General features: G+C 39.8%; 1 protein-coding gene across 1 annotated transcript in view; it reads right to left on the bottom strand.

Annotated features, from left to right (window-relative positions):
- The window catches only part of FBXL13 (F-box and leucine rich repeat protein 13), a 233922-nt gene that overhangs the window by 1963 nt on the left and 206031 nt on the right, over positions 1-25928 (bottom strand). The window contains exons 19-20 of the mRNA XM_046020438.1: positions 13701-13835; positions 6475-6638 (exon numbers count right to left, since the gene is read on the bottom strand). Coding sequence (XP_045876394.1) covers positions 6475-6638; positions 13701-13835 — 299 coding nt within the window. The remainder of the gene's footprint in view (positions 1-6474; positions 6639-13700; positions 13836-25928) is intronic.

Genomic DNA, 25928 nt, shown 5'->3' on the forward strand with positions numbered 1-25928 from the left:
TTGAGTTAAATTTGTGCTCAATGACTATACGAGTTCAGGCAGCACAATGAAATTGGAAAAGGCTGAGATGCATCAGTTCTTTAACTTTTTTTTTTCCATTTTATTTATTTTTTTCAGCGTAACAGTATTCATTGTTTATGCACAACACCCAGTGCTCCATGCTGCATCAGTTCTTTAAAATGCTATTTCATTTGAACCAAATTTCAGATGTATTAAATTATAACCAAACTCAAAAGGAAGACAACCATAGCATTGCTAATTCCATCTCTTCCACATTGCTTTTGGCATATATAATTGCCTTCACGTAACACAAAAACTAAAAACAAAACAAAACAAAAAACCACACGATAAAGAACCATATGAGTAAAAGCAAATTATATAAATTTCTAGTTCTGAGCCACCAATCCTATGAACTAAAACTTGACAAACAAGTGTCTTCTCTTTAGAGAAGTACTTATTTTCAAATTTGAAAATGGTAAGTTTATGGTCAAAGATGAAGTTTTGCATTGTTAATGTTTTATTTTTTTTTAAGTGTGGTCCTACATTTGAAACTTCTTATATGATCTTTATATGTCCTCTAAGTAGGACATCATTACGCAGTAATAATAGTGTTATATCTTTAGCTCTCCCCCATTTTCTTCTGAAGATTATTCTTGCTTTCCAATTCTATGGAGTTGAGATTGCCATGTTTTTGAGGGTGTTTTCCATGAGATTGTTTTTCCTTGAGTACTTACTGCAACATAATACCACGTGTTGAGGGAATCTGAAGCATAAAATATTTGCACCATCAATTTCAAATATAAAAACACTACCCTAGGCAACAAAGCTTCGTCGTTACTTACCCTTCACCCCATGTCTGCCTATTTAAACTCAATCAGTCTTTCGAAACTTCAAACCAATCCAGCCTCTTGTAAAGACCCAACTCCAATCCCTTCCTCCTCCGAATTCTATAGGAAGTTGATCATGGAGTTAATTATTTTCCAATACATAGTTTCCTGGCATTAATTGTTTGTCATTTTAAACTTTATTATTTTCCTTTTGTTTGAGAGGGTAGTAAGTTATTTAAGGGATTATTCCATTTCTTCATTGACATCTTCAATGACAATGAAAATAAGATATTTTCAGCAGTTTACACCAAGGGAAGCCCTTTTTGCTCTCTTCTGCAGGTTTGTTTGAGGCATTCATAGGTTGCTTTTCCCAGCACCCTCTTGGCCTCCTGCCTCCCAAATAGCAGAGCTCTGGACATGCATACTGTAGTTCACAGTTGTTGGTCATGATTCAGTGTCACTGATGACAAGACGAGTACAATTACAGGCAACAATGGTCTTGACCTTTAGGAAACAGATGAGTTTGGGGAGTAAAAGATTTGTAAGTAATTGACCAAAGAATATGTAACCACTGGCCTCAGAAGAGCAACAGTTTTTTTTGTGGTTTTTTTTTTGTTTTTTTTTTTAAGATTTTATTCATTTATTTGACAGAGAGAGAGAGATCACAGGTAGGCAGGCAGAGAGAGGAGGAAGCAGGCTCTCTGAGGAGCAGAGAGCCAGATGTGGGGCTCGATCCCAGGACCCCGAGATCATGACCTGAGCCGAAGGCAGAGGCTTTAACCCACTGAGCCACCCAGGTGCCCCGAGCAACAGTTTTTGAGAGGTGTGATAAGCCGTAGGAAGATAAGTACTCTTAATGCTAAATTTAGTAACATTTAAATAATGGGTCATACTACCAGCTACAAGCTACAAGCCAGGGTAAATGTGATGATAATTAGGGCAAATAATGGGAGTTTGAGGAAAAAAAAAAAAAAACAAGAAAGTTGGGGATACGGAATCCTCAATATAGACAAGAAAAATAGGGAATGAATAGGGAAGACTACTCATTAAATACAATGCAGTGGGACAGAATCAAAATGAGTTTCACGTTGAGCACTACCCATGGGAGATGTACCCCATGGTTTATGCTGTTAACTTTAAGCAGAGCAAGAGCAGTCTTATTTAAGATAAAAAATAAGTTTTATTTGGGAATAACAGAGGAATTGCAGTTCAGGACAAGCAATCTATGGTAAACCATAGGTAAGTCCGAAAAGGGAAGCTCAGCTTTTACAATGTTTTCAGAGGAAATTGGGGAGGGTTGTTTTCAACGAGTTTATTGGAGAAGAACAAGAGTTTGAGGCTGTGGCAGTTTCTCACTGACTGCAAGTGGCAGGCAGTGCGTTGTTGCTGGAGCAGGGAGGGATCGTCCTTCCTTTTCTCAAAAACAGGAGATAAAATGCCTGTGAAAAATGTCCACCCTTTTTGAAATATAGTTGACCCTTGAAAAACACAAGGGTTAGGCGTGCTGATGTCTTATTTCTTGTCTCCATGCCACCCTTACCTTAGCTCTTGGTAAGCACTGCTCTTTGTTCTACCCATAGTCATCTTCAGTGGAACTAAACATCCGAGAGTCCCCTGACCATTGAGGTGACGGTTACAGACCAGAGAGGAGCGAAGGATCAGGTCTCAGACCCTTCTTCCCTTCCCTTCTTCCGCCAGGAATTAGGAGGTTCATGGCTTTCTGTAGTCTAGAGTATTTCTAAGGCATATCGTAAAGTGTGTGTGGTTTCACGGCAAGGGTAGTGGGGAAAAAACCTGAAAATCTGAATCTGTCCTGGGGAAAATCTGGGTTTATTAGAATTTGAATGCCAGTGTAGACTACTCCCTAATCCGCTTTTTCTCCACCTTTTAGAAAATCCGCAGCCCCTAAACATGCTGTCCTCACCACCTTACTCAGACCTTTGGCATCCGTCCTTTTAGGACTGATTCCTAACACTCCGGACCTGGCCAACAGGACAGATCAGCATGGTCACTGCCAGCAAATATCTCTGAGTTCTTTTTCAAAGATCCTGTTTTGCTGTGTGTTTGCACGTATGCACTTTTGAACAGTATCCAGAAACTTGAAAAGGTAGAAATGAATGTTCCTGCCAAAAAGAACACACACTCTCTCTTTCTCTCTTTTAAAGTAGTTTGGTGTCCTGGTACGGTCAATATATGGAAGCTAGGAAATGCTGAAAAGAAAATACATGGTTAGGAGTTACTGTGTGTTCTGAATTTCTTAGCCTGCATATGGAATCCTTTGACTCCCTTGCACTCTGGCTTGCCCTAAGTGTCTTTAAGGCCCTTGGATCTTGTAGGAGATGCTTTGGGAACCAAATCAGTGTGCTGCAGAAGTTAGCATTCATTACTCCTTTAATTGGTGAGACAGGTTTATCTGGATTAATATAGAACATGATTTTCAAAATGGTATGTCAAAAACATAGTGAAGTATCCCATTCAATGTTTAATAATAATGAGGTAATGAATTTTGTAAGTGATTTTTGGGTTTTATAAATTAAAGGAGGTTCGAGGTGATTCCCATAGTAAAATTACTTGCCCTCACACACATTTCCTCCTAGTTTCTTGAGTAGGCAAAAAAGGGTGGGGGGTGTTGGAGCCAACACAAAGACCACCAGTAATCCAAGTAAACTGAGCTCAACAGAACTCGTGTCTCCCCTTCTTCAAATCCTTTGAATGTTAGAGCTTTCAAAAAGCTTGAAAATCTCTAATCTAAAGGCAAATGAGCAACATAGTAATGATAAAGGCAGAGGTACAAAGTATAGCTCTGCCTTTTATTTGTTTGTTGATATTGAGAGTTATTTAAGCTGCTTAAATCACTTTTCTTATTCATTTTTATGGTAATGTGGGTATTTTTGAGGATTAGATAAGATGGTAAACATAAAATAGGATTGACATGATGCATAGCAAATAATTGTTAAGAAATATTATTTGTTCATACTGATAATAACATTCAGTAGTTCCAGATCACAAAGGTTTTTCTCCAGAGATTTTTCCAACAGAAGGCCTTCAAGAAATCTCTGCCCTACTCTTTGGGGCTCTAAAGGCCACCAAGACTATTCTTTAGAGTTGAAAGTTTTGGACTCTGGACACAAAAATGTCAGAAAGGGCCCTCAATTGTTTGCTAATTATCGACTTAACATCTCTTTTACCTTTTTGTGGTTCCGTCCCTCCTGGGTTGTGGAGACCATTGTTTGGGTCTTTCTCCCTCTCTCTCACTATGCTTTTCTTCCTTTCCATGCTTTCTTGTTTTTCCCACAGAGGGCCATACATTGAAAGGCTGGTTGAACACAATTGCTTCAAATATAGTTAGATAAGTCTTGTCATGTTTATGATCATAGTTGCTACTTATTCCTCCTTGAATTAAAGGAACCTAGATTATGTCTTCAAATGATGCTTCTGGAACCACTTCTTGTGATCTCTTTAGGCTCTGGGACTGGAAGAATGATAGCATATCTCATGCGGGAAGCTCTCTTGCAAAAGAGCTGTAGCCAGTTTGCTCATCGACCAAAAGTTTGCTACTCCCCTGGTTCAGCAGCACAGGCGTCTTTGATTTGCAAAGCTGGTATAATATTTTTAGAGTCCATTGAGTATGGGGGAATTGGTACCCTTTCTCATTATACATAGATAAGTTTCTTCTGATGGCTGTAATTGGATTTTAAGAGCCACATCATACAATGTTTTCATGTTCAAATGGAATCAAATGTATGGGAGTCCAACACCTTGTGATTCAAAGCCTCTGAACCTCCTCCCAAACAAGAAAAATTTCCTCTCTCCCGACTACCAAATGCTCCATTTCACCCAGACAAAACAGCCACTGCAGTTAAGGGAGCCACATGAGCCCTTGTAAGAGCAAACCACTCTACTTTTTTAGAGTGAACCAAGATAGGTAAGTGATTAGACATCGTCATGAACTTCAGTCTTGAAAGGCTCATCCAAGGATTTAAGTGGAGAAGGAAGCTGCTATATAATCCTTAGAGCTGACCCCAAAACAACCTGACTCTGGCCAGGCCTTAACACTTCTTCAGAGTTTTCAGGACCAGGTATTTTGGGAGCTCCTTGGCTGAAAAACAGTGCCCTGTCCTAGAAACTAGAAGTCAAGACAAGTACTCAGAACCTTACTAGTGCAAATGCTGAGACTCTCCAAGCCACTCTACTGTGGGGACTGCCTTCTTTATTGTTAGACAAAGATAGAATCAAAGGATTATAGGCCTCTTTCCTACTGGAGCTTAGCAGGGATGGGCCTATGAGGAAGACTGAGGTGGTTTGGCCATTTTAGACAATGAGATGGACAAAAGCCAGTTCCCCTCCAAGCTCTAGGACCATGTCTTCTTCTTGCTGGTAGGGACAGCCACACTTGGTGGTAGAAAACAAGAAAGACCCTGGCTGTCCTAGCTTGGGGAAAGGAATTTTTCATAGCTCCAACTAGTTAACTAAAGTTTTGCATTGGGTTTTGTTGGCCAAGCCTCGCTAGTAGTGAAGTCTTAGTTTGCCTTGTTTTGTTTTCTTCACATATTTTTTATCTAGTGACCTTGATGCGGAGTGAGCAGTCAAAGGCAGGATTAGGATATTACCAGATATTTTGGGTCTTCTTAACCAAACACCATTATTTATCACGTTTTAATATCCCATATCATAATTAGGTTCATAGGGGCTCATGCCAGAAATTCTCCATTAATTTTTATTTAAAATCCCACTTACGAGAAGTTCAGTGATACTACCTTCCCCCCCAAAAAAGTGATTGTCAAAATGCAGTCAGAAGATTAGAAGCCAAACTGCTTTGTGTAATATGTTATTCATTCATTGTCATCCTATCCAAAGTTGTGTGTTTAATGATATGACAAGGTTGGCAGGGACTCCAGGACCTTATGTCATGGTACCCTTTTTTCAATGAAGTTAATAATATCTGTGTCAGTCATCTCTAGACCTATTGAGAAGGGTTGAGTCTCCACTCTTTCAAAAATTTTCAGACCTTCTTTTTTTCTCACTCAGCTGCCCTCCCGTGAACAGGCCTGGGCACTGAGATGCCTATTTTATAAGTAATAATTTTTGTGTGCTTCCCCCTCCCCCCACCATTTCATTTTAACACATACAGCTTTGGATCAGAAACCATTTTCTTCCCTCGGGCTTCAAGTGAGCAGATCTCATACTTCAGTTCATGCCAGACTGCTTACTTAAGAAAGTTCCTCTGTGAAATATATGTGCTTAAACTCCTTATACTTTGATAATATTAATTCTTAGTATTCATTTTTCCCGCCTGCAAAAAAGAGCCAGACCTTCAGGGATTGGTCCCGAATTCTCATTTTGAACACTCCACAGTTTACTTCATCAGGTCAGTTAAAACTGCATTCACATTTTCACTCTCCATCGTAGGGAAAAAAACTAAACAAAGAAACAAATAACGGCTTTATATTTAAAAACTCACAGGGTAGACACCTGAGACCTTCTACTTGTATAGACTGCTTATGTACCCAACTTTTGCTTCAGTGGAAACATTTTGCCAGTTATGGGAACCTCTGAAAGCCACTCTGTGTTATTAATGGCATCGTCATATATTCTGTTTTCTCAGAAAGTAGTTCTCAGAGCTTTCCGTATTCAGGTCCGTACTTACTTGGAAATACACCTGCAGTATTGCATCTTAAGGATTCGAAGTTGTTTGCAGCCTCTCTGAAGGTCCTCAAGCATTTGGTCAGTAAGCAGGATACAACCAGAAATATCCAAAATATGCAAGTAATGGCATTTTGCTGATAACACCTCCATCGCTGAGTCTGTAATCTGAACACACAGCCAAAGTGAAGTACTGATTATTCCAATGAACTCCATCCCACAGAAAAATAATGTACTAATCAGTTTGGCCACTGTAACAAAATGCCATAGACTGGATAGTTTATTTATTTTTTTTTAAAGATATTTATTTATTTGACAGACAAAAATCACAAGTAGGCAGAGGCAGGGAGGGGGTGGGGGGGAAGCAGGCTCCCCGCTGAGCAGAGAGCCTGATGCAGGGCTCGGTCCCAGGACCCTGAGATCATGACCTGAGCCAAAGGCAGAGGCTTTAACCCACTGAGCCACCCACATGCCCCAGACTGCATAGTTTAAACAGCAGACATGTGTTTCTCACAGTTCTGGAAGCTGAGAAGTCCAAGGTGCAGTTACCCACAGACTGAGTGTTTGGTGAGGACCCTCTTCCTAGCTGTCAGAAGGCTACTTTCTTACTGGATGTTCACAGGGCAGAGAGATAGCTCTAGTTTCTTCCTATTCTTATAAGGACAATAATTCCATCCTGGTGGCTCTACACTCATGACCTCAGTCTATACCTCATTACCTCCCCAAAGCCTTACCTCCCAGGATTATCACATTAGAAGTGGGAGGCAAAAATTCAGTCCATAGCAAACAGAATCAAAACTCTTGCCAGCTTGTCACGTGATGGGCCTGTAACTCACATTAGTGATTTACCTGTTTCCAGAACAGAAAAACTATGGTTCAGGTGGCCCCAACAGACTTTGTGATCTTGCTGTTATTTTCATTTTAGAGTTCTCTACTTTGGATGGGTAACTTCATCAAAACTTCCTTAGTAATACCTGTCACACCAATATGAGCAACTTATGAAATGCTGCCATAATGGAATTTGGCTTTACACTCAAATGCACTCTGAGGCATCATCATTTTAGAAACACAGGTTTAATAACATAACATGTTACAAAACTATAAAAAATAGATATCCCCTGAAGTTAGCCTGCAGACAAGGTCAGATTACTCTGAGAAGGAATCTGAACCCCTCTGATGATTTGTGTGGAGAGTCTGGAAGCAGGCGAGCAGGTGACACAAGAAAGAGCAGATTCCACAGAGACTACATGAATCTTACTCTGAGGAGTTCTGCTGAGCGCTCCAACATCTTGAGAGGTTGCCCAGATGCTCTGCAGAGATCATTCCACTCCACTTCTTAGATTATTTTACTTACTCAGGGTCTAGCTTTTGAATTCATAGCTAAACTGAGACTTGCTGTAGAATCGAGATCACTTTCTTCAAAGGAATTTTTTTCCAACTGGTTTTAATTTCTCATTTTAAATGTTTGAACATTCTAAAAAACATGCCATGAGGCTTGGCTCTTGTTTTCAATATAAAGTTGAGAGAATTATGCATAAAATCCTTCAGTTTGAAATGTACACTTTCTAAGTTTGGAAAAATAGATGTTGTCATTGTCTAAGCATGGCCTGTTTCAGAACATTCTCAGGTCCAAGGTTTAACTTTGTGCCTGATTCTCATAAAAATGCCTTCAGACATTCCTGCCATACTATGTTGGTCTCTGAGGATCTTGTGTCATTGAAAAGACATAGGAAAAAAGCCCTCAGAATTGTAGAGAAAAAGAAAGACAGTGAGAGGATGGAAAAGTCCAGGACAGGTAGAGTTCAGGGAGCTAGGTTTTATTGATTCTGAAGGGTGAAAAAGGAGCCCGACGTTTCCCACAGATCAGAAGCGCAACATGTTCAATGACTGAACTGATGTTGTTGGGCCTTGGAACTCGAACTGGAGGTGACTGGCTAAATTCTTAACTCCCAGATACAAGGTCGTAATAGTCCTACTGAGCAGAGAGTGTTATTCCCATTTCAGTGCTGGGTAAGATGGGGTCATAATATACGTACTGAACTTGGAGGTGAGCTGGTTGCAAGGAAGAGCTGGCCTTCCAGGAGATGGATAAGGCGACCATTCGAGATTGACTCCTGCGCTTTTGAGAAACCTAGCCTAGGATGATGAGCCAGACACCAGTGTCTTTTGTGGCTCATCAAAACCAATGTAGGTGAAAATATAATACTACGTGTCAGCTATATTGGAATTTAAAGTAAAATAAGAATTAATTTAAAAAGGCAATGTAGGTAAATTGTGTTAAACTGGACCCACAGCCTTATGATTTTTCTCAATGAGGACTATTCCGATTGGCTTAAATTATGGTCACCGCATCTTCTGAGTCAGGATACTTACTTGACTCACAGAGATAGTAAAGTTAAACCCTTTTTTTCTCTTACATTGAGGTTCTGGAATAATCTATTCCCCTTCCATTTTTTTACCCTGGATCTTTGATATAGGGTAATTCATTTGATAATATCTTATTTGTATAACATCCTCCTTAGTTTCTAGGCTGCAAGACAGTTTATAGAAGGAGCTTCTCCTTACCAACAAGCAAGAAACAAAACAAAACACCCAAAATCAAACAAACAAAAAATCCTCTGCCCCAAGTCACTGGAGTCCTTGTTTCTCTCATTCTCCTACTTTCCCCCCTAATTAGTAGAGCCACTAAAAAGCCCATTCTGCATCTGTGCCTGCTTTATGGCCAGGGTAATTCCCAGGCAACCATGTGCTGTCCATGTGTTTACGTGTCTGTGTGCAATGAAAACAAGAACTCTGCAGAGGGTCTACGGTCAGCGCTAAGTGTACTTAGTTCTTTGACCCACTTCTAGAACCAGATGATGCTGACCAGAAAGACACTTGGTTTCTCTAGTTCCTTTTTTTTTTTTTTTTTAAGATTTTATTTATTTATTTGACAGAGAGAGCAAGAGAAGAGAAAGAGCACAAGCAGTGGGGAAAGACAGGCAGAGCTAGGAGAGGACCCTGAGATCATGACCTGAGCTGAAGGCAGACACTTAACCGACTGAGCCCCCCAGCTGCCCCAGGTTTCCCTTGTTCTAAACAAGTGCATTATTAAACAAAAATTTCGCTGTGAACTTTCTGGATTAATTTTGTCACAATTTACCACATCCTTTCCCCCATCGCCTCCTCTTTCTTCCTACAGCACGAATAACTATGAATTAGGAGGTTCTACCTTCACTCTCTTCACCCACTCACTGCACTGAACTGAAGAGTCAAGAAGCTGAAGTTTTAGACAAGCTAGAATGTAGGGCATCTTGAGAGTTTGATGCTTTACTAAAAGGAAGCCCATCAGTGTGCACAATAGAAGACAACATGGTTGTTCATGATCTTGTAATTTCTGAGGATATTTTAAAGATTTTTTCATTTTCTTCCCTCTGCATATTTTTCTTCCTCCAAGCTTTTTCTACTAATTTTGTTCCACTTCAGAGGCTTTTCTGTTATGTCTGGTGATCCTTGATTGTCTGCCATTTATCAATAGCAAAAGGGCTAAACACTGATTAGAAGGTCTGAGTGCATGATGTGGGTCTTCTCTACCAAAACTCCAATGGTTAGATGGATTATTAGTTGATAAACCCCCAAATGCCAATATTTTTCTGTCTTTCATCCTGTGCTAGTCAGTCTCCAGAAAAGAGGCCTTCAGTCTCCTGCCAGGAGGGAAAGATCTGGCAGCCACATTCTAGGTGCTGTGTTGGAAGAGTGCTTGAGCGTCTCTGCATTCAGCATTCACTCACAGAATTCCTATTTTCACTTTTGTACTCAAACTCTCAATTATACATAGTATCTCCCAGCCCAGCAACCCTCAGTTTTTAGTTTAGTTTAGTTTTTTAAGAGTTATTCATTCATGTGAGAGAGGGAATGGGCCCGTGCATGAGTAGGGGGGAGGAGCAGAGGGAGAGAATCCTCAATCATACTCCCCACTGAGCGCTGAGCCTGATACCTCCACCCATAAGATCATGATGACCTGAGCCAAAACCAAGACTTGGACACTTAATCAACTGAGCCACCCAGGTGCCCCCCAGCCCTTTGTTTTTACTATCTTTAGAACCAGTAGTAGAGCATTTGGTCACCACCTGCCCCCCCCCCACCACCACCCCAAGACATTTGGCAATATCTGGAGATATTTTTCATTGTCATGGTAAGGGGGTGTGGGGGACAGGTGTTACAGACACATACTGGGGAGAGGGTAAGGATGCTCTTAAACATTCTACAGGGCACAGAATAACCCCCACTACGAAGAATTATCTCATCCAAAATATCGGTAATGCCAGGGTTGAGAAATCTAGGAAATAAATACCCAACCTTCTGGTGAAGGTAGGGAAGGGCAGGGGCCCAGGGGTGTGAAGTTGGGGAGGAAATCTAAGGATCTGTCTGTATTTCTCAAGAATTTTTAACCCGTCTTCCTCATTTTAGCCACCCTCTTAATCTGGTTCCAGGGGTAAACAGTGCTACCAAATTTGAATATCACTGTATAAATCAATTTTCCCCCCAACTTTCTCCACTGTTGGCTTAGAATTCAAAGCAGTCTCTGGTCTGTTAAATTAGTCGATCTATTTTTAAACTTCGAAAATTTTCTTGCTCTTGTCTCCTCTCCTGTTTTTCCTATCAACAGGAGCCCCTACCCTTCTTCTGCAGTTCTATAGGGTTTCAAGAGGGAACAAAATTATATGTGTAATCTGGAAAAAAAACTATATGTGTGTATTCTATCTGCCATTTTGAGCCAGAATCAGAGATCTCTATTTCTTGACATGGAAATATGTCCATAGTGTTATTTATTTATTTATTTATTTATTTATTTATTTATTTAATTTTCAGTGTAACAGTATTCATTGTTTTTGCAGCACACCCAGTGCTCCATGCAATACGTGCCTTCTCTATTACCCACCACCTGGTTCCCCAACCTCCCACCCCCCCACCCCTTCAAAACCCTCAGGTTGTTTTTCAGAGTCCATAGTCTCTCATGGTTCATTTCCCCTTCCATTTTCCCTCAACTCCCTTCTCCTCTCCATCTCCCTATGTCCTCCATGTTCTTTGTTATGCTCCACAAATAAGTGAAACCATCTGATACTTGACTCTCTCTTCTTGACTTATTTCACTCAGCATAGTCTCTTCCAGTCCCATCCATGTTGCTACAAAAGTTGGGTATTCATCCTTTCTGATGGAGGCATAATACTCCGTAGTGTATATGGACCACGTCTTCCTTATCCATTCATCCGTTGAAGGGCATCTTGGTTCTTTCCACAGTTTGGCAACCGTGGCCATTGCTGCTATAAACATTGGGGTACAGATGGTCCTTCTTTTCACTACATCGGTATCTTTAGGGTAAATACCCAGCAGTGCAATTGCAGGGTCATAGGGAAGCTCTATTTTTAATTTCTTAAGGAATCTCCACACTGTTTTCCAAAGTGGCTGCACCAACTTGCATTCCCACCAACAGTGTAAGAGGGTTCCCCTTTCTCCACAACCTCTCCAACACACGTTGTTTCCTGTCTTGCTAATTTTGGCCATTCTAATTGGTGTAAGGTGGTATCTCAATGTGGTTTTAATTTGAATCTCCCTGATGGCTAGTGATGATGAGCATTTTTTCATGTGTCTGATAGCCATTTGTATGTCTTCATTGGAGAAGTGTCTGTTCATATCTTCTGCCCATTTTTGGATATGATTATCTGTTTTGTGTGTGTTGAGTTTGAGGAGTTCTTTATAGATCCTGGATATCAACCTTTTGTCTGTACTGTCATTTGCAAATATCTTCTCCCATTCCATAGGTTGCCTCTTTGTTTTGTTGACTGTTTCCTTTGCTGTGCAGAAGCTTTTGATCTTGATGAAGTCCCAAAAGTTCATTTTCGCTTTTGTTTCCTTGGCCTTTGGAGACATATCTTGAAAGAAGTTGCTGTGGCTGATATCGAAGAGGTTACTGCCTATGTTCTCCTCTAGGATTCTGATAGATTCCTGTCTCACGTTGAGGTCTTTTATCCATTTTGAGTTTATCTTTGTGTACGGTGTAAGAGAATGGTCGCGTTTCATTCTTCTACATATAGCTGTCCAGTTTTCCCAGCACCATTTATTGAAGAGACTGTCTTTTATCCATTGTATATTTTTTCCTGTTTTGTCGAAGATTATTTGACCATAGAGTTGAGGGTCTATATCTGGGCTCTCCACTCTGTTCCCCTGGTCTATGTGTCTGTTTTCATGCCCGTACCATGCTGTCTTGGTGATCACAGCTTTGTAGAAAAGCTTTAAATCAGGTAACGTGATGCCGCCAGTTTTGTTTTTGTTTTTCAACAGGAAATATGTCCATAGTGTTTTAAGAGAAAAAAAGTAGGCTACAATGTATTTTGGAAAGGGTGATTCTATTCCAAAAAAAAAAAGAGGACAAAACATAAATCTTCTATGACTAATCTCTGTGTACATAGAAAAATATTCTAGAAGACAAAATATAAAATGCCAATAATGGTTATGTCTGCATGGTGGTATGACAACAGATTTTACTTTCTCCTTTTTGTTTTCATGTATAGTCCAAATATTTTATAATAAGCATGTATTTATTTCATAAGCAGATGTCAGAAAAATTATCAAACCCAGGAAATAAGACAAAAGATGATTACATGTCTTTTCAGTGTCATACTGAAACATTGTTTAACAGGCCTACCAGAGGAATTTTATAAGGAATTATGCCATACTAATTACTATCAACTAGGGCCAAAACTCAGTGAAGTCACCTGTTGTAACCTGTTATATTTTTGTCCTGGAGAAATGTAAATTATTTCTATATGGTAGAAACTACAACTCCACGGTTATGGACTTAGTACCTTAGAGGACATTAACCAATTTTAGATCTACCCAACAATCATATTCCAGCATCCTTTTTCTTCAGTTCCTACAAATAATCGGTTTGATCAAATGCTCTATGAACTGGTTTTACCATTTTGCTGGTTCTCTCATTAATGAATTAAATAAACCTTCGACACATTTTCATTTGAATGAAAATTGTTTTTAACTTTTTGAAAATTCTACTTTGAAGCAAATGAAATCATAAAGCTCTCTCCAGTTTGGGGAAAGGGAAAAAAAAAGTAACGAATACCTCAGACATAACAAAGTAAACGTGTTCTGTGATGCGTTAACCCCTGCCTACTGCCCTGCCTGGGTTCTTTGTGCTTCAGCTGGACCTGTCTGATCTCTGACTCCTGCACGTACCTTTGGACAGCCAGCAACGCTGAGAGATGTGAGGTAAATGCAGTAAATGGCCAATGCTTTAATAATCTCATCTGTCAGCTGGGGGCAATAAGAGACATCCAAATGTTCCAAGATCAGCGAGCCTTTGCAGAATGCCTGCAAGAAATTCCAAAGTCAGAGGGGTTTTTTTTCTCTCAGTCTTTATTTGTATGTTGTGTATATGTTGTGTATATCTGGAGCTACCTTACCCATAGCAGTTTACTTAGTATGCATTTCAGTCCCTGAAATAGAGATATGTTACATCTTGTTGAGGAAAATAAAAAAGCAATTACGTCCATTTTTTTTTAAACAAAAGACATTCACATACCAGCTTAACAGTTTAGCAATATTCAAATTCCTGTTAACAGAATTTGGTTTTCCTGAATTTAGTGCTAATGAGATTTTACCCAGGTGTTTAGTAATTATTAGAGTTATATTAGCCAAATGACTGGAGGAAAAGGAATCTGGAGGGGAGAATTAGACCGGAGACACTCTGGGTCTGGGGTTGATGGTATTAATATAACAGACCATAGTCTTTGGAATCAGGTAGACCTGAGTTTTAATTTCATTTCCACCACTGATTAGCTCTGAAAGTTTAGCAAGTCACGTCATTTTTCTGACTCTCAGTTTCTTCTTTTTTAATTCAGGGAAAATAATTTCTACTCTCTAGCATTGTTCTGAAATATGAAAATGTTCACCTGAAGTTTCTAGGGCTAGCAAAGGTCTAGAAATGATTGGAACTTCTTCCCTTTACCTTAGTAGTTAAGTTTCATTTTTCAGTTAAAAGCAAGAACTGTGTGAGAAGAATCCATGAGGAAATAACAAAAGTTTACAAACCAACAATTATACAAGAACAAAAAGATCCACAAAAGTCAACCTAATAGTAGTTGTAAAAATATCCTAAGTCAAGATGAGTAGGAGTTGGAAACCATGAACAATTCGAGCTATACTAATACTGTACTTATAAAAGTCCCTCCCCCAAATTATAAAAAACTAGAAATTATCAACAGGTGCCCAGTCACTCTAGAGGCTTATTGAGAAGCAGCTCAGATTTTTAGAACACTAAATTGGAGACCTCAGTAGGTGATAGTTGACCATTAATTTTAGTTATAAATATTAGATTTTAGTAACTAGTGAGTTACTAGTAAGACATTACTTGTTTATATGTAAAAATGGATGTCCATCAGACTGTATGTCATTTTCCTCTCAGACCTGAGGGAGGGACCTGGGCTGTTGGATCGCTTGATGGCCATCAGGATGACTCCACAGGTAAGACTACCAGTGGGCTTCCCTCCCAATTACTCTAAATTAGAGTATGCTAATTTAGTCTTTTTTTTTTTTTTTTTTTTTTTTTTTTGCCCTAAAGAAGCCTGGAAAGAACCAGTCAGCCCACTATTTTCTTTTCTTTTTCTTTTTTTTTTTTTTAAAGATTTTATTTATTTATTTGACAGAGAGAGATCACAAGTAGACAGAGAGGCAGGCAGAGAGAGAGAGAGGGAAGCAGGCTCCCCGCCGAGCGGAGAGCCCGACGTGGGACTCGATCCCAGGACCCCGAGATCATGGCCTGAGCCGAAGGCAGTGGCCCAACCCACTGAGCCACCCAGGCGCCCAGCCCACTATTTTCTTTAGCAAGTTAGTAAAAGAGGGAAGATTTCCAGGAGGGGCAATTTAGCATAGGAGGCAAAAGATAGTACTAAAAAATTTTGGTAATTTAACCCTCAATCACTGTCTCTTCCTGACCAACATAACGAACAGCAATTCCTTTTTCCTCTCATCTTTTTCAATGGATTCAGCAGTTACAGTACTTGACTTATTCCTGTATTGTGGCTAACTAATTTGTATAGAGATCTGTCTTCTATAGCAACTAAGTGGTGTCAAAAAATGGAGGGGACAGCTTGTCAGGAGATAGTGAGGTCCCTGTCATTGGAGATAACCAAGTATAGAGAGCACACCCAGTGGTGGTACAGAGGGGAATCTGGCTTTGAAGGATTGGAATTATTGGTCTTGAATCTCAGCTTGGAGATTTAACAAGTTTTTCAAAGCAAATACAGGAAGTATCTCAGAGGTATTGTGTGGAACACTATGAGATTTTTTTGTTTGTTTGTTTGTTTCAGAGATAGAATTTAGTGATTTATCAGTTGCATATAACACCCATGCTCATTACATCAAGTGCCTTCCTTAATGCCTGCCCAGCACCCTGTTAGCCCTCCCCCCACCTCCCCTCCAGCAATCCTCAGTTTATTTCTTAAGAGTTCTCAATTTTCATCTTATTTTTCCTTCCCTTCCCCGATGCTTATCTGTTCTGTTTCTTAAATTCCACATATGTGTGAAATCATATGGTATATGTCTTTCTCTGACTGACTTATTTCACTTAGCATAATATCCTCTAGTTCCATCCACGTAATCACAAATGGCAAGATTTCTTCCTCTTCTTAATGGCTGAGTAATATAATATTCCATTATATATAGAGAGAGATACACACACATACATACACACCACATCTTCTTTATCCATTCATCTGCCAAAAGACATCTGGGCTCCTAACATATTTTGGCTATTGTGGTCATTGCTGCTACAAACATTGGGGTGCACGTGCCCCTTCAAACTACTACATTTTTATCCTTTGGATAAATACCTAGTGGTGCAATTGCTGGGTTGTAGGGTAATTATATTATTAACTTCTTGAGGAAACTCCACTTTTGCCTGAGTGGCTGTACCAGTTTGCATTCCCACCAACAGTGTAAGAGAGTTGCCCTTTATCCACATCATCACCAACATCTGTTGTTTCCTGAATTGTTAATTTTTCTGCTAGATTTTTAGACCCCTTCACAAGCATCATATTTATAATTTGGTAGGTTCTCAATATATATTAGTTGGTTGGTCTACCCTTTATAAGTGTCTTCAAGAATACAAAGAAATTGGTGTTTTTTTTTTAAAGAATTCTGTTTTAATAATATAGGAATTCTTAGGTCACAAGGGGTAGGATAACATTGTTTTCTGTTTAGAGAATGGACAGAGTCCAGAGAACCAGAGAAAATTTAAAACAAGGAGGAATATTTATGCTAAGAATAATTTATTAAAAGATGAAGTGAGCTTTAAAGAGAGATTCAAGGCGCTTAGTGTCTGAAAACCCTTACAGTTATATGTTACATCTGTCCATGTTTTGGACTGCTTAACTCAGTTCTGCTTTAAGCTTTTTTAAAACCTCTAATATTCTTTGAAGTTGAACTTTCTCAGAGGTTTTAAAATTAAAGAGTAACTTATAAAAACGTATTAGAAGGTCTATGATACATTCATGGTAGCATTCTCATCCATGGAAAATCTGAGGCATAAAGATTGGTCTCTGGCTTTGTGCTTGGCATAGGTCACTGCAGATCCGAGAAGTAAGTCAGAACTTCTCTTTTCTTTATAATTCATCTTTTCCTTTAGAGACATGTAAGTCATAAGTAACTTGGGTCTGCAGTCATGTTTCACCATAATCACTCATGAAATTCCATTTCTCCCCTACAGATAAGATTATTTTATGCTTTTCTGGCTCAGTGATGCAGATTCTGACCTATATTAGTGCTGTTGATTTTCTTGTCTTCGAACATGTCAGACTAAACTTCTTCCCAGACAAAAATCTTTTGTAGTGAAGATGGGGAGAAAACACAGACATTATCAGGTTTGGCTCCCAACCCACATATCAACCAGTTTTGCTGTGGGTTAACAATTTTGAAGTAAACTTCCACATGTCTTAGTGAGTTAAATCTTTCTTTTCTGTATGTCCTGAGCTGAGTCACAGTGTGGGAAGACTGAATGACCACATTCCTAAATTGGGTATGTAGAGGAGACCCAGTCTCACTGACATTTATTGACTATCACAAAGACGTGCTTCTGCCAAAATCCTGATTTAAGCCCCCTCAACAGGTGGCAGTCTCAGCCTCAAAAAAACTCCCCTTGTGGTGCATACCCGTCTTCTGACTAATTACCTCATTAGGTTCTGATTCATTCTACCACTAAGTTTTGTGGGGGTTTTTTTCCTATTGATAATCTTGGGAAAATCTTGTACTGTCCAGAACCATTTTCTATGAAGACTGGTTTTGGCTGTTTCAAAGGCTGAAATACAACTTCACAATTTTAAGTTATAAATTGGATTCAAAACTAGTTTCTTGGGCATCATATATCCCATTGAAGATAGCCTTGGTCCCACTAGACATCAGAGTAGGTGGATGTAACAATGGCCTGGGCACACTGAGCTGGGGAATCCGGGCATTGCCACCAAAACCAAACCCTGTAGAGCCTCACCTCCTAGTGAGATGCCTCTCCTATTCTCACCCTCCCTGCCGGGGAAACCAGACTGCTCAAGACTTAGCTAAGGCATACTTCTTTTAAATATGGAGGAGATTCAAAAAGGGTAAAGTCCAAAGCCCCAAACAGGCATTTCCAAAGATACTTTCATGATGCAATTTTTTACCTAATTACGTGGTGATTTGGGAGATAAGCTTAGCTTCAAGCCAGCTCAAATATGGCTTACTCCACAAACTTTTCCCCTGTTCCTTCCTCTGGAGGAAATGCCTCTTCCAAATCCCTGTAGCGTTTAATTTTTTTGTCTTTCCCACTTCACACTTGTATTATAGCTATTTATATCACTGTTTTATCTTCTGCGTTGACTATAGCTTCTTGAAGGTGGAATCCCTGTCTAATTTATGTTTGTGGCCTCAACATCTAGATGCAGAAGAGGTTCAAGATGAGAGAATGTCCAAAGAAGATGTCTCTTAGCATAGGAATGAGGAAAACGAGCTCCCACAGATTGCTCTCGGGATGCTAAGTCCAGTTCTTCCTCATATCCTATTTAATACCTGCAGTTATGAAGATGAAGTTATGAAGTTAAGAGCACAGAGTCTGGGGCCCACCAGCCTGAGTTCATATCCTGCCATTTGGAAGTTCTGTGTCTCTGGATAAATTACCCACCCTCTCAATTCCTCAGTGACCTCATTTGCAACAGGGGAATAACATGGTACCTTAATATGGCACCTACTTCAGAGGGTTGTTGGGAGGATAAAGTGAGTTAATATGAATAAAGCAACTGGAGAGTAGCTGGCACATAATAAGCAGTCAGTAAATAATAACCAGTACCGTTATTTGTGTTCTGCTTCTCTTACACTCTTCTGCTGATGGTATGATTGCCAGATTTTTAAGATGATACACATCGTAGTAAAAATATTTAAAGCATGCACTTTCAATATACTTATAAATTATACAGACATATAATTATTCAAATATATATTATCTTACATTTACAAACAAATATATAAACAAATAAAAACAAATATATATTATCTTACAAATGTATAGTATATGGATCTTATATATGATATATCATATAAAAATAAAATAAGACAAAAATAAATCTAAATAGGAGTTCTAATATATTCTTGTCACACTGAAATAGATTGTCTTGTTCATTCCCCAAAGTAAATATTTTCTCTGGAGACATCTACTCAGAAGTACACCTTTGGTTGTCAGTAGACCTTGGTGATTTACTAGCTGCACAGACCCTGGACATTTGGTAAAAACAAGGGAATTACTTTTAAAATGTAAAATGCGACAAGTACATAAAGAGAGGTCAAATGTGGGGAAATTAAAGAACAGAAAGGGTAAGCAGTCACAGAGAATGTATATTAGAAAGAAGACCTGGAAAAGAATAGAACACAGTATCTTTGAATTAGAATTTGAAAAATTCCAGAACAGTTTCAGGTGTTAGACTTTATCTCTAAAATAAAAATAAGCCAGGACTGGACTAACCAAAAGTCAATCAGGTATTTCTCTTATGGCCTTTAAGAGAACCCATTCTTTCTCCATTTTTCTAAGATAAGTAAAGTAAAATGGGTGCCCGGTGGCGCTCCTCCAGGTGCTTCTCTGGGACAGGAAGGCCTGAGAAAAATTACTTAAGCTACAATAATCCGCCTGAAAGTGTTGATAGGTTCCTCTTGCACAGCCAGGCACTCCACTTGTTCTCTTTCTCATTCTTTTCCAAGAAAATGGCAACTCCGAACTTTTACTCCAAGGACAAAGTCATGCTGGCCTCCAGTGAACTCTGCCACTTAAAGATCTCTAGGAAATAATGAGGTCAGGAGCCATCAGTGCTGCTTTGATCTCCCATTTGGGGGCATAATGGAATAAGAAATGATGTAATCAAGGGAGGTTACTCGCTTACAAGAAAACTCAGAGGGCCTGAAGTTGTGTCTGTGACCTCAAGAAAGTTAGTCAACCTCAAGTTTCCTCACCTATAAGAGAATGAAAATAACTCTTAACCTATCTCACAGGCTTATTGGAAGATGGAAAGAAACTGTGTACCCCCAAAACACTTGACAGTCATAACACCCTTGACAGATGCTGGCTTTTGTCTCTCAGCAGACAAACTAGAAAGGCCTGGAATAATCTTGTCTGCCCTTTAAGACCTGAAAACACAACCTCACCATCTTCCACATGTTGAAGGCTTTGGGATGAGGAGATACCATATGCAAAATTTAACTGGAAGTTAATAGGGTAACTAGAAGTCACAACACGGGAAAATCATAGCTCCTGTGAGATGACATGCCACCGGTACTCAGCTCATGTCAGGTGAGGCATGATAAGCAAAGCCCAGGTACACTGCATGACAGAAAGATCAAAAACAGACTGGCCACTTAGATTTAAGAAGCAAAAGGAGCATAAACTACTCTTGTAGGAAAGTGGGATTTGATGTTTATTTTTCCTGTCTTTTTGTTTGCCTTTAGACAATCTGACAGGTTTTATTTAACTTTTGGCAAGTTTCATCTTTCACAGGATAAAATAATGTTCCAGGGGCAGCTTAGAGGTTGGGAGGGGGCCTCCAAAGGATTATCTTCCTTTTGACACATTCTCTTATAGTTCTTCTCTGTGGGTGCTCAACATGAAAATAACAGATGTGTGCATTCACTTAGCAAGTCTATCTGCTTCAGTTGTCCAGAAATAGTTCTCCCCAGTGGGAGTGGGCAAGAAGCCAGGGCTGGTGTTGGGTGTTCTCAGTTTCAGCTATTTATCAGCCAAGGAAACATGGCACCCATGCCTCCAGGATCCCTTGGAAACTTACAGACTGTGGGAAAATGACAAGGTGTCAAATCCCACATCCTTTGAAGTCTGGCAAATTTCGAATTCTGTTGACTTGCCTCTGCAGTTGGGAACACACCAAGGCGAGGAGCAGCGGGGAACACTGAGCTTATTTCTTTTGCTCACAGTCTTTGAAGAGAGAATAATGCCTAGGTATCTTGGTAGGAGTTTGTCTGTGACTCTCAGTTAATTCTAAGTGCCTTCGGTCTCTTAAGGGTGTGTTGTTCTGTTATAAATTCTAGGAGACCATTCTTGGCATGGATAGCCATGAAGCACAGATTTCTGTAACAAAGCTCTTACTTATTCTAGATTTTGTAGGAGTTGCTCTTTCCACAACGTATACCAGATCTTTCTTCTTAATTCTACCATGAAATTCCTTGGTTTCCTCTCCTCAAACCCTGTAAAATGATTCTGAACCTGGACCTTCTGGGATCTTCATCACTGAGAGTTTAGTCAATTATTTCCTAACAGTAACCTGAAATATTGGATGAGGTAAAGAATTTTCCTGAGCAGTAAGGCCAAGAGATAGTGTCCAAAGGTCTGGATGTCCTGTCTCCTCATACAGAAGACTTCAGAGCATCCTTTGTATCAAAGGCCAAAGATTAAGGCCATTTTGGAAAGGGATCCTCTGTTTGTTGCTTCCCTCGCAACCAAGAACATAACTACATCCCCGGAGAAGAGGTGGAGTTATTGAAGTCTCATACTTCGACAATTTTTGAATGATTTAATCTTAGAAACCAAATAGAAATCAATGTTGGGTTTTTAGAAAATTGTTGCTACGTGCAGCCAACACATGTAATCCCTCTTTGGCATGATAAGTCAGTAGCTGTCAAAGGCCACGGAAACCACTAAACTACCAAGGGGGTGGAGTCAATGAACTGATGAGAATGATTGATGGAAATCTTGCATAAACAACATGTTTGTGACTAGTCATAAAGCTTAGTGATTTGAAGTAAGAGTTTGAAATGAGAAAAGAGTCTCTAGAGGGTAATCTGCTTCTGGCTCCTAGGGCAAAAATGAGTCGAACTGAATATTAGGTTAAGACATGAATCCAGTTCTTCTTACAGTTTAGAGAGACATGTCCGGAAAAGGCTGTCAATGCAGGCATTCTTGGGGAGGAAGACTCAAAAATGTTGCTGAATGAGGTGGGTATTCACTAGGCTTTTCTGACTTGAGTATTGATGTTTGCTCCACAGCAGTTGTGAGGGTTTCTGTTCCCTAACACAGGTAATTCAGGATACAGGACTGAGAACCCTGAGCCGCTACTTGAACTCAGCCTGGAGCAGCCTCACAGCTACAGAACTGCTTGACTTACTGAAAAGTCCTGAATCAGGCTGAAAGGCAAACGAACAGCAGTGGATCTTAGTCTGCTGTTCTTCCAGCTGTAAAGTAGCTCATGATTTGCCCCATACAGCTACCCTCCCTAGTTCCTTATTCCCTGATCCCTCTTCTCTTAATTCTCTATTCATAAATCAAGATAAATCTGTTACTCAAGTAAAGGTCAAATAAAAAGCAAAATCAAAAGTTTGTAACACAAGAAAACAGATAAAAGAGGTTAAAGGTTAAATCAGAAAAGATTAAAGAAGAAAAGGAACTTGTTATCTCAAGTGTCCAAGCTGTTAGGTCAATATTAGGGATCTCAAGAAAGAAGGGACTGTAAGAGAACAATGAGGGAAGTGGATGTTCTAGCATCTCTACTGTTGGTTATGACCTGTAAACAAAAGTTGTCAAATACTTTCGTGATCATCAAAGAACACGTTAACCTAGGCTACAGCTGGGCTCTTAAATTTTATCAGTGGTACCATTTGGGAGATGTCAGTAAACCAGCTTGTGAAGAATATACACAACTATTAGGCAGAAAAGACACAAGAGAGTCAGTAAAGCTGAACCACAACCACTTGCCTCTTATTTTTCTTATGTAGTTATAAATACCACCCACTGCATTCTGGTCACAGGGCTTTAAAACACAGATACTATCTCTGTTAGGGATACTTTTTTTTTTTTTTTTTTTTTTTTTTTTTCATAATAAAACATAAGAGGAGGCCATCTCTGGATTTGAAGAACGATGATAATATCTAAATCTGAATCTTCCCTTTCTCTCAAAACCATAAAATCTGTAGAGGGAACAAACAAAACTACACAGTACTCGTATATTCACCCTTACAAGGAGACAGAAAACACCACAACCTTCCAATTACTAAGTAGAGTAAAAACAGAAATGAGTTCCAACAGAGCTCCCTTAGCCGGCCTGCAGCTACCACAGGCCTCTGGAATGAGAGAGTAGGAAAGGGGACTCTATCATAAGAGTAGAAGGGCAAAGAGAGCTTAAAGGAAGCAAAGACAGAAGCGCTCACAAGAAGAGAAAGTGTAACAGTGAATGCCAAAATCCTGAATAGGACGTGGTAGTTCACAGCGCCGGTTACCTGACTGAGCTATGGGAAAGAACTTGAAAATGAGGGTACCACAAATCTCCCAGGTAGCCAGATGCGTGGATGTCATAACCATGTCTTCCCCCTCATCCCTGTCCAAACTATCTACACTTCCATGGATTTTACTACTTCAGTGTTCTCCAGCCCATCCCCTTCTCTCTAGCCTCACTGGTTCTGTTCTTGTCAGGCGGCCTCTCTCTCTCCCCTGAACTATAAAAAACGTATTCACTTTATTCCTTCTATAAATCTTGATAGCTATCCTCTCTCCCCACTGTCCTTCAGTCTAACTTCTCCCTTTCTCCTTAAAGTGATTTTCCAACAGATAAGCTTTCCCCAGCATTCCCACGCTAGATTAATTACTTCAACTGAATCCTCCCATAGATTTCTTTATCACAGTATAAAAGCCAGCATCCTGACTCAGGAATTAGACTTTATACCCTAGCTCATGTGTTTCTTTGTTTCATGACTTAGGGCAAGATTCTGAACCTCTTTGAACCTCAATCTCCTTATCTGTAAAACAGAATTAAAAGTATCACCTATCTTATAAGGTACCTAATTAATACACGGGAAATACTGAGGACAGATCCTGGCCTGTAGCAGGTGCTAAATTAATGTTAGGTAGCAATCACCATGTGATGTTGGATTTTCCTGTTTATAAGTCTGCCTATTTGACTAGACCTATCCTCATCATGTAAAAAAAATTTTAGAATAATTTTTGCTTTCAGAAAATGAGCACATTATCTCAGTGTCCACTAGAGTGAAAGTCCAGTCCAAATGTTTTTTAGTTCAACCACTAAGCAAGATTTTCATAAAATAATTCTGGATGGGACAATTTGAGTATTGTCTTACATGAAGGCATGGAGTTCTTCACCTAAGTTGAACTTAATCATTTAAGTTTTTTTTTTTAATTTAATTAATTTATTTATTTTTACTTGCTTATTTACAGCATAACAGTGTTCATTGTATCATTTAAGTTTTTGTCAACTCAGTGATTTCAAGTAACAGGAGGCTAGTGTTGTACTATGGAAGCTTAAGAATATTTATAAATGGACACAAAGTACCTGAACTTTGGGGCAGCCACAGGTTCCATCTGTATGAGCATAGCCAGCCTACCAGGCTGCACATTGCAGGGGGCTCAAAGAGATCAAGCCTGCGACAACTCAAGTGCAGTGCTCACTAGCAATGGCTGCCTACCTGCCCAGCTCACAGATAGCTCTCTGATCTTGGCTCCGGAGCTCTCCAGTTCCTGACTTCACTCCTGGGTTCTCAAGATCTGGTTCAAGCCCAAGTTACATTTATCACCCCTTTTGGATGCTACTGATTCAAGCAGCATCCATGGATCCAGAAGTAATGATCTGGACTTCATTTCCCGTCTGCATGAGAGTTTGGAACTTAGCACTGCTGTTCTCAAAACAAGAAAAAAGGTGAGTGAGCTGAAAATCGACTACACTTCTTAATCTGTCAGATAATGGAGGTCGCAAAGCAAACCACCACTCTGAAAACTATGTGAATACAGAGAATCAGGGCTTATTAGGAGCAGAAGCCTGTGGCTGGAGCCAGATCACAACTGGAGCATTTAAAGGGTAATTGACTAACTGCCAGAGACTGAAAGTGAATTAGTTTGAGAGAAAAATTCCTGGGGCCTTATCTTAGCTGAGACCCCATACTCTGATTAATTTTACCTCCAAGAGACCCACTAAGTTATCAGGGTAAAGATCAGAGAAAAATCCCCTCATGCTTCCTGCCAGGAGAAGGGAAAATAATCATTCTGAAATACCTCCAGAGCATCTGTTCTCATTAACAAAAGCCTGATCTCAAGGGAAACTGTTTCACCAGAACCCAACCAACATGGGTTTTATGAAAGCCAGTCCAACCAGGACTAAGGGAAATACCCAACTCCAGCCCCTCTAACCTTCTTGTCTTACCTAAGTGTAGCCGAGGCAGGGAGAGGGGTTGGAAGCACTTGTAAAGACCACAGCCCTGGGGCACAGGCCCATTAAAAGACTGAAACCTGATCATATGAATATAAAATGAATCTCCCCCAACAACACACCTAACTACTACACAAATAGGGTTCCTGTATAATAACACCTTAACAAAAAGATTAGAAATCATACAAAATATACTCTTAGGCTACCGTGGAATGAAACTAGAAATCACAAAGATAGCTAGAAAATCCTAAAATATTTAGGGATTGAACAACACACTCCTAAATAAATATGGGTCAAAGAAGTCTCAAAAGAAATTTTATGCATGTTAGAAAATATATTTAGTATCATAATCCCAGTGAAAAACAAGGATCCAGGGTGCCTGGGTGGCTCAGTGGGTTAAACCTTCTGCCTTCAGCTCAGTCATGATCCCAGGGTCCTGGATGGAGCCCCACATCAGGTTCTTTGCTCAGCAAGGAGCCTGCTTCCTGCCCCCCCACTCCCCACCTGCCTCTCTGCCTACTTGTAATTTCTGTCAAATAAATAAATAAAATCTTTTAAAAAGAAAAGAAAAAGGGGCGCCTGGGTGGCTCAGTGGGTTAAGCCGCTGCCTTCGGCTCAGGTCATGATCTCAGGGTCCTGGGATCGAGTCCCGCATCGGGCTCTCTGCTCGGCAGGGAGCCTGCTTCCCTCTCTCTCTCTCTCTGCCTACTTGTGATCTCTCTCTCTCTCGCTGTCA

The sequence above is a fragment of the Meles meles genome, chromosome 10, assembly GCF_922984935.1.
Source record: "Meles meles chromosome 10, mMelMel3.1 paternal haplotype, whole genome shotgun sequence".
Lineage (NCBI taxonomy): Eukaryota > Metazoa > Chordata > Mammalia > Carnivora > Mustelidae > Meles > Meles meles.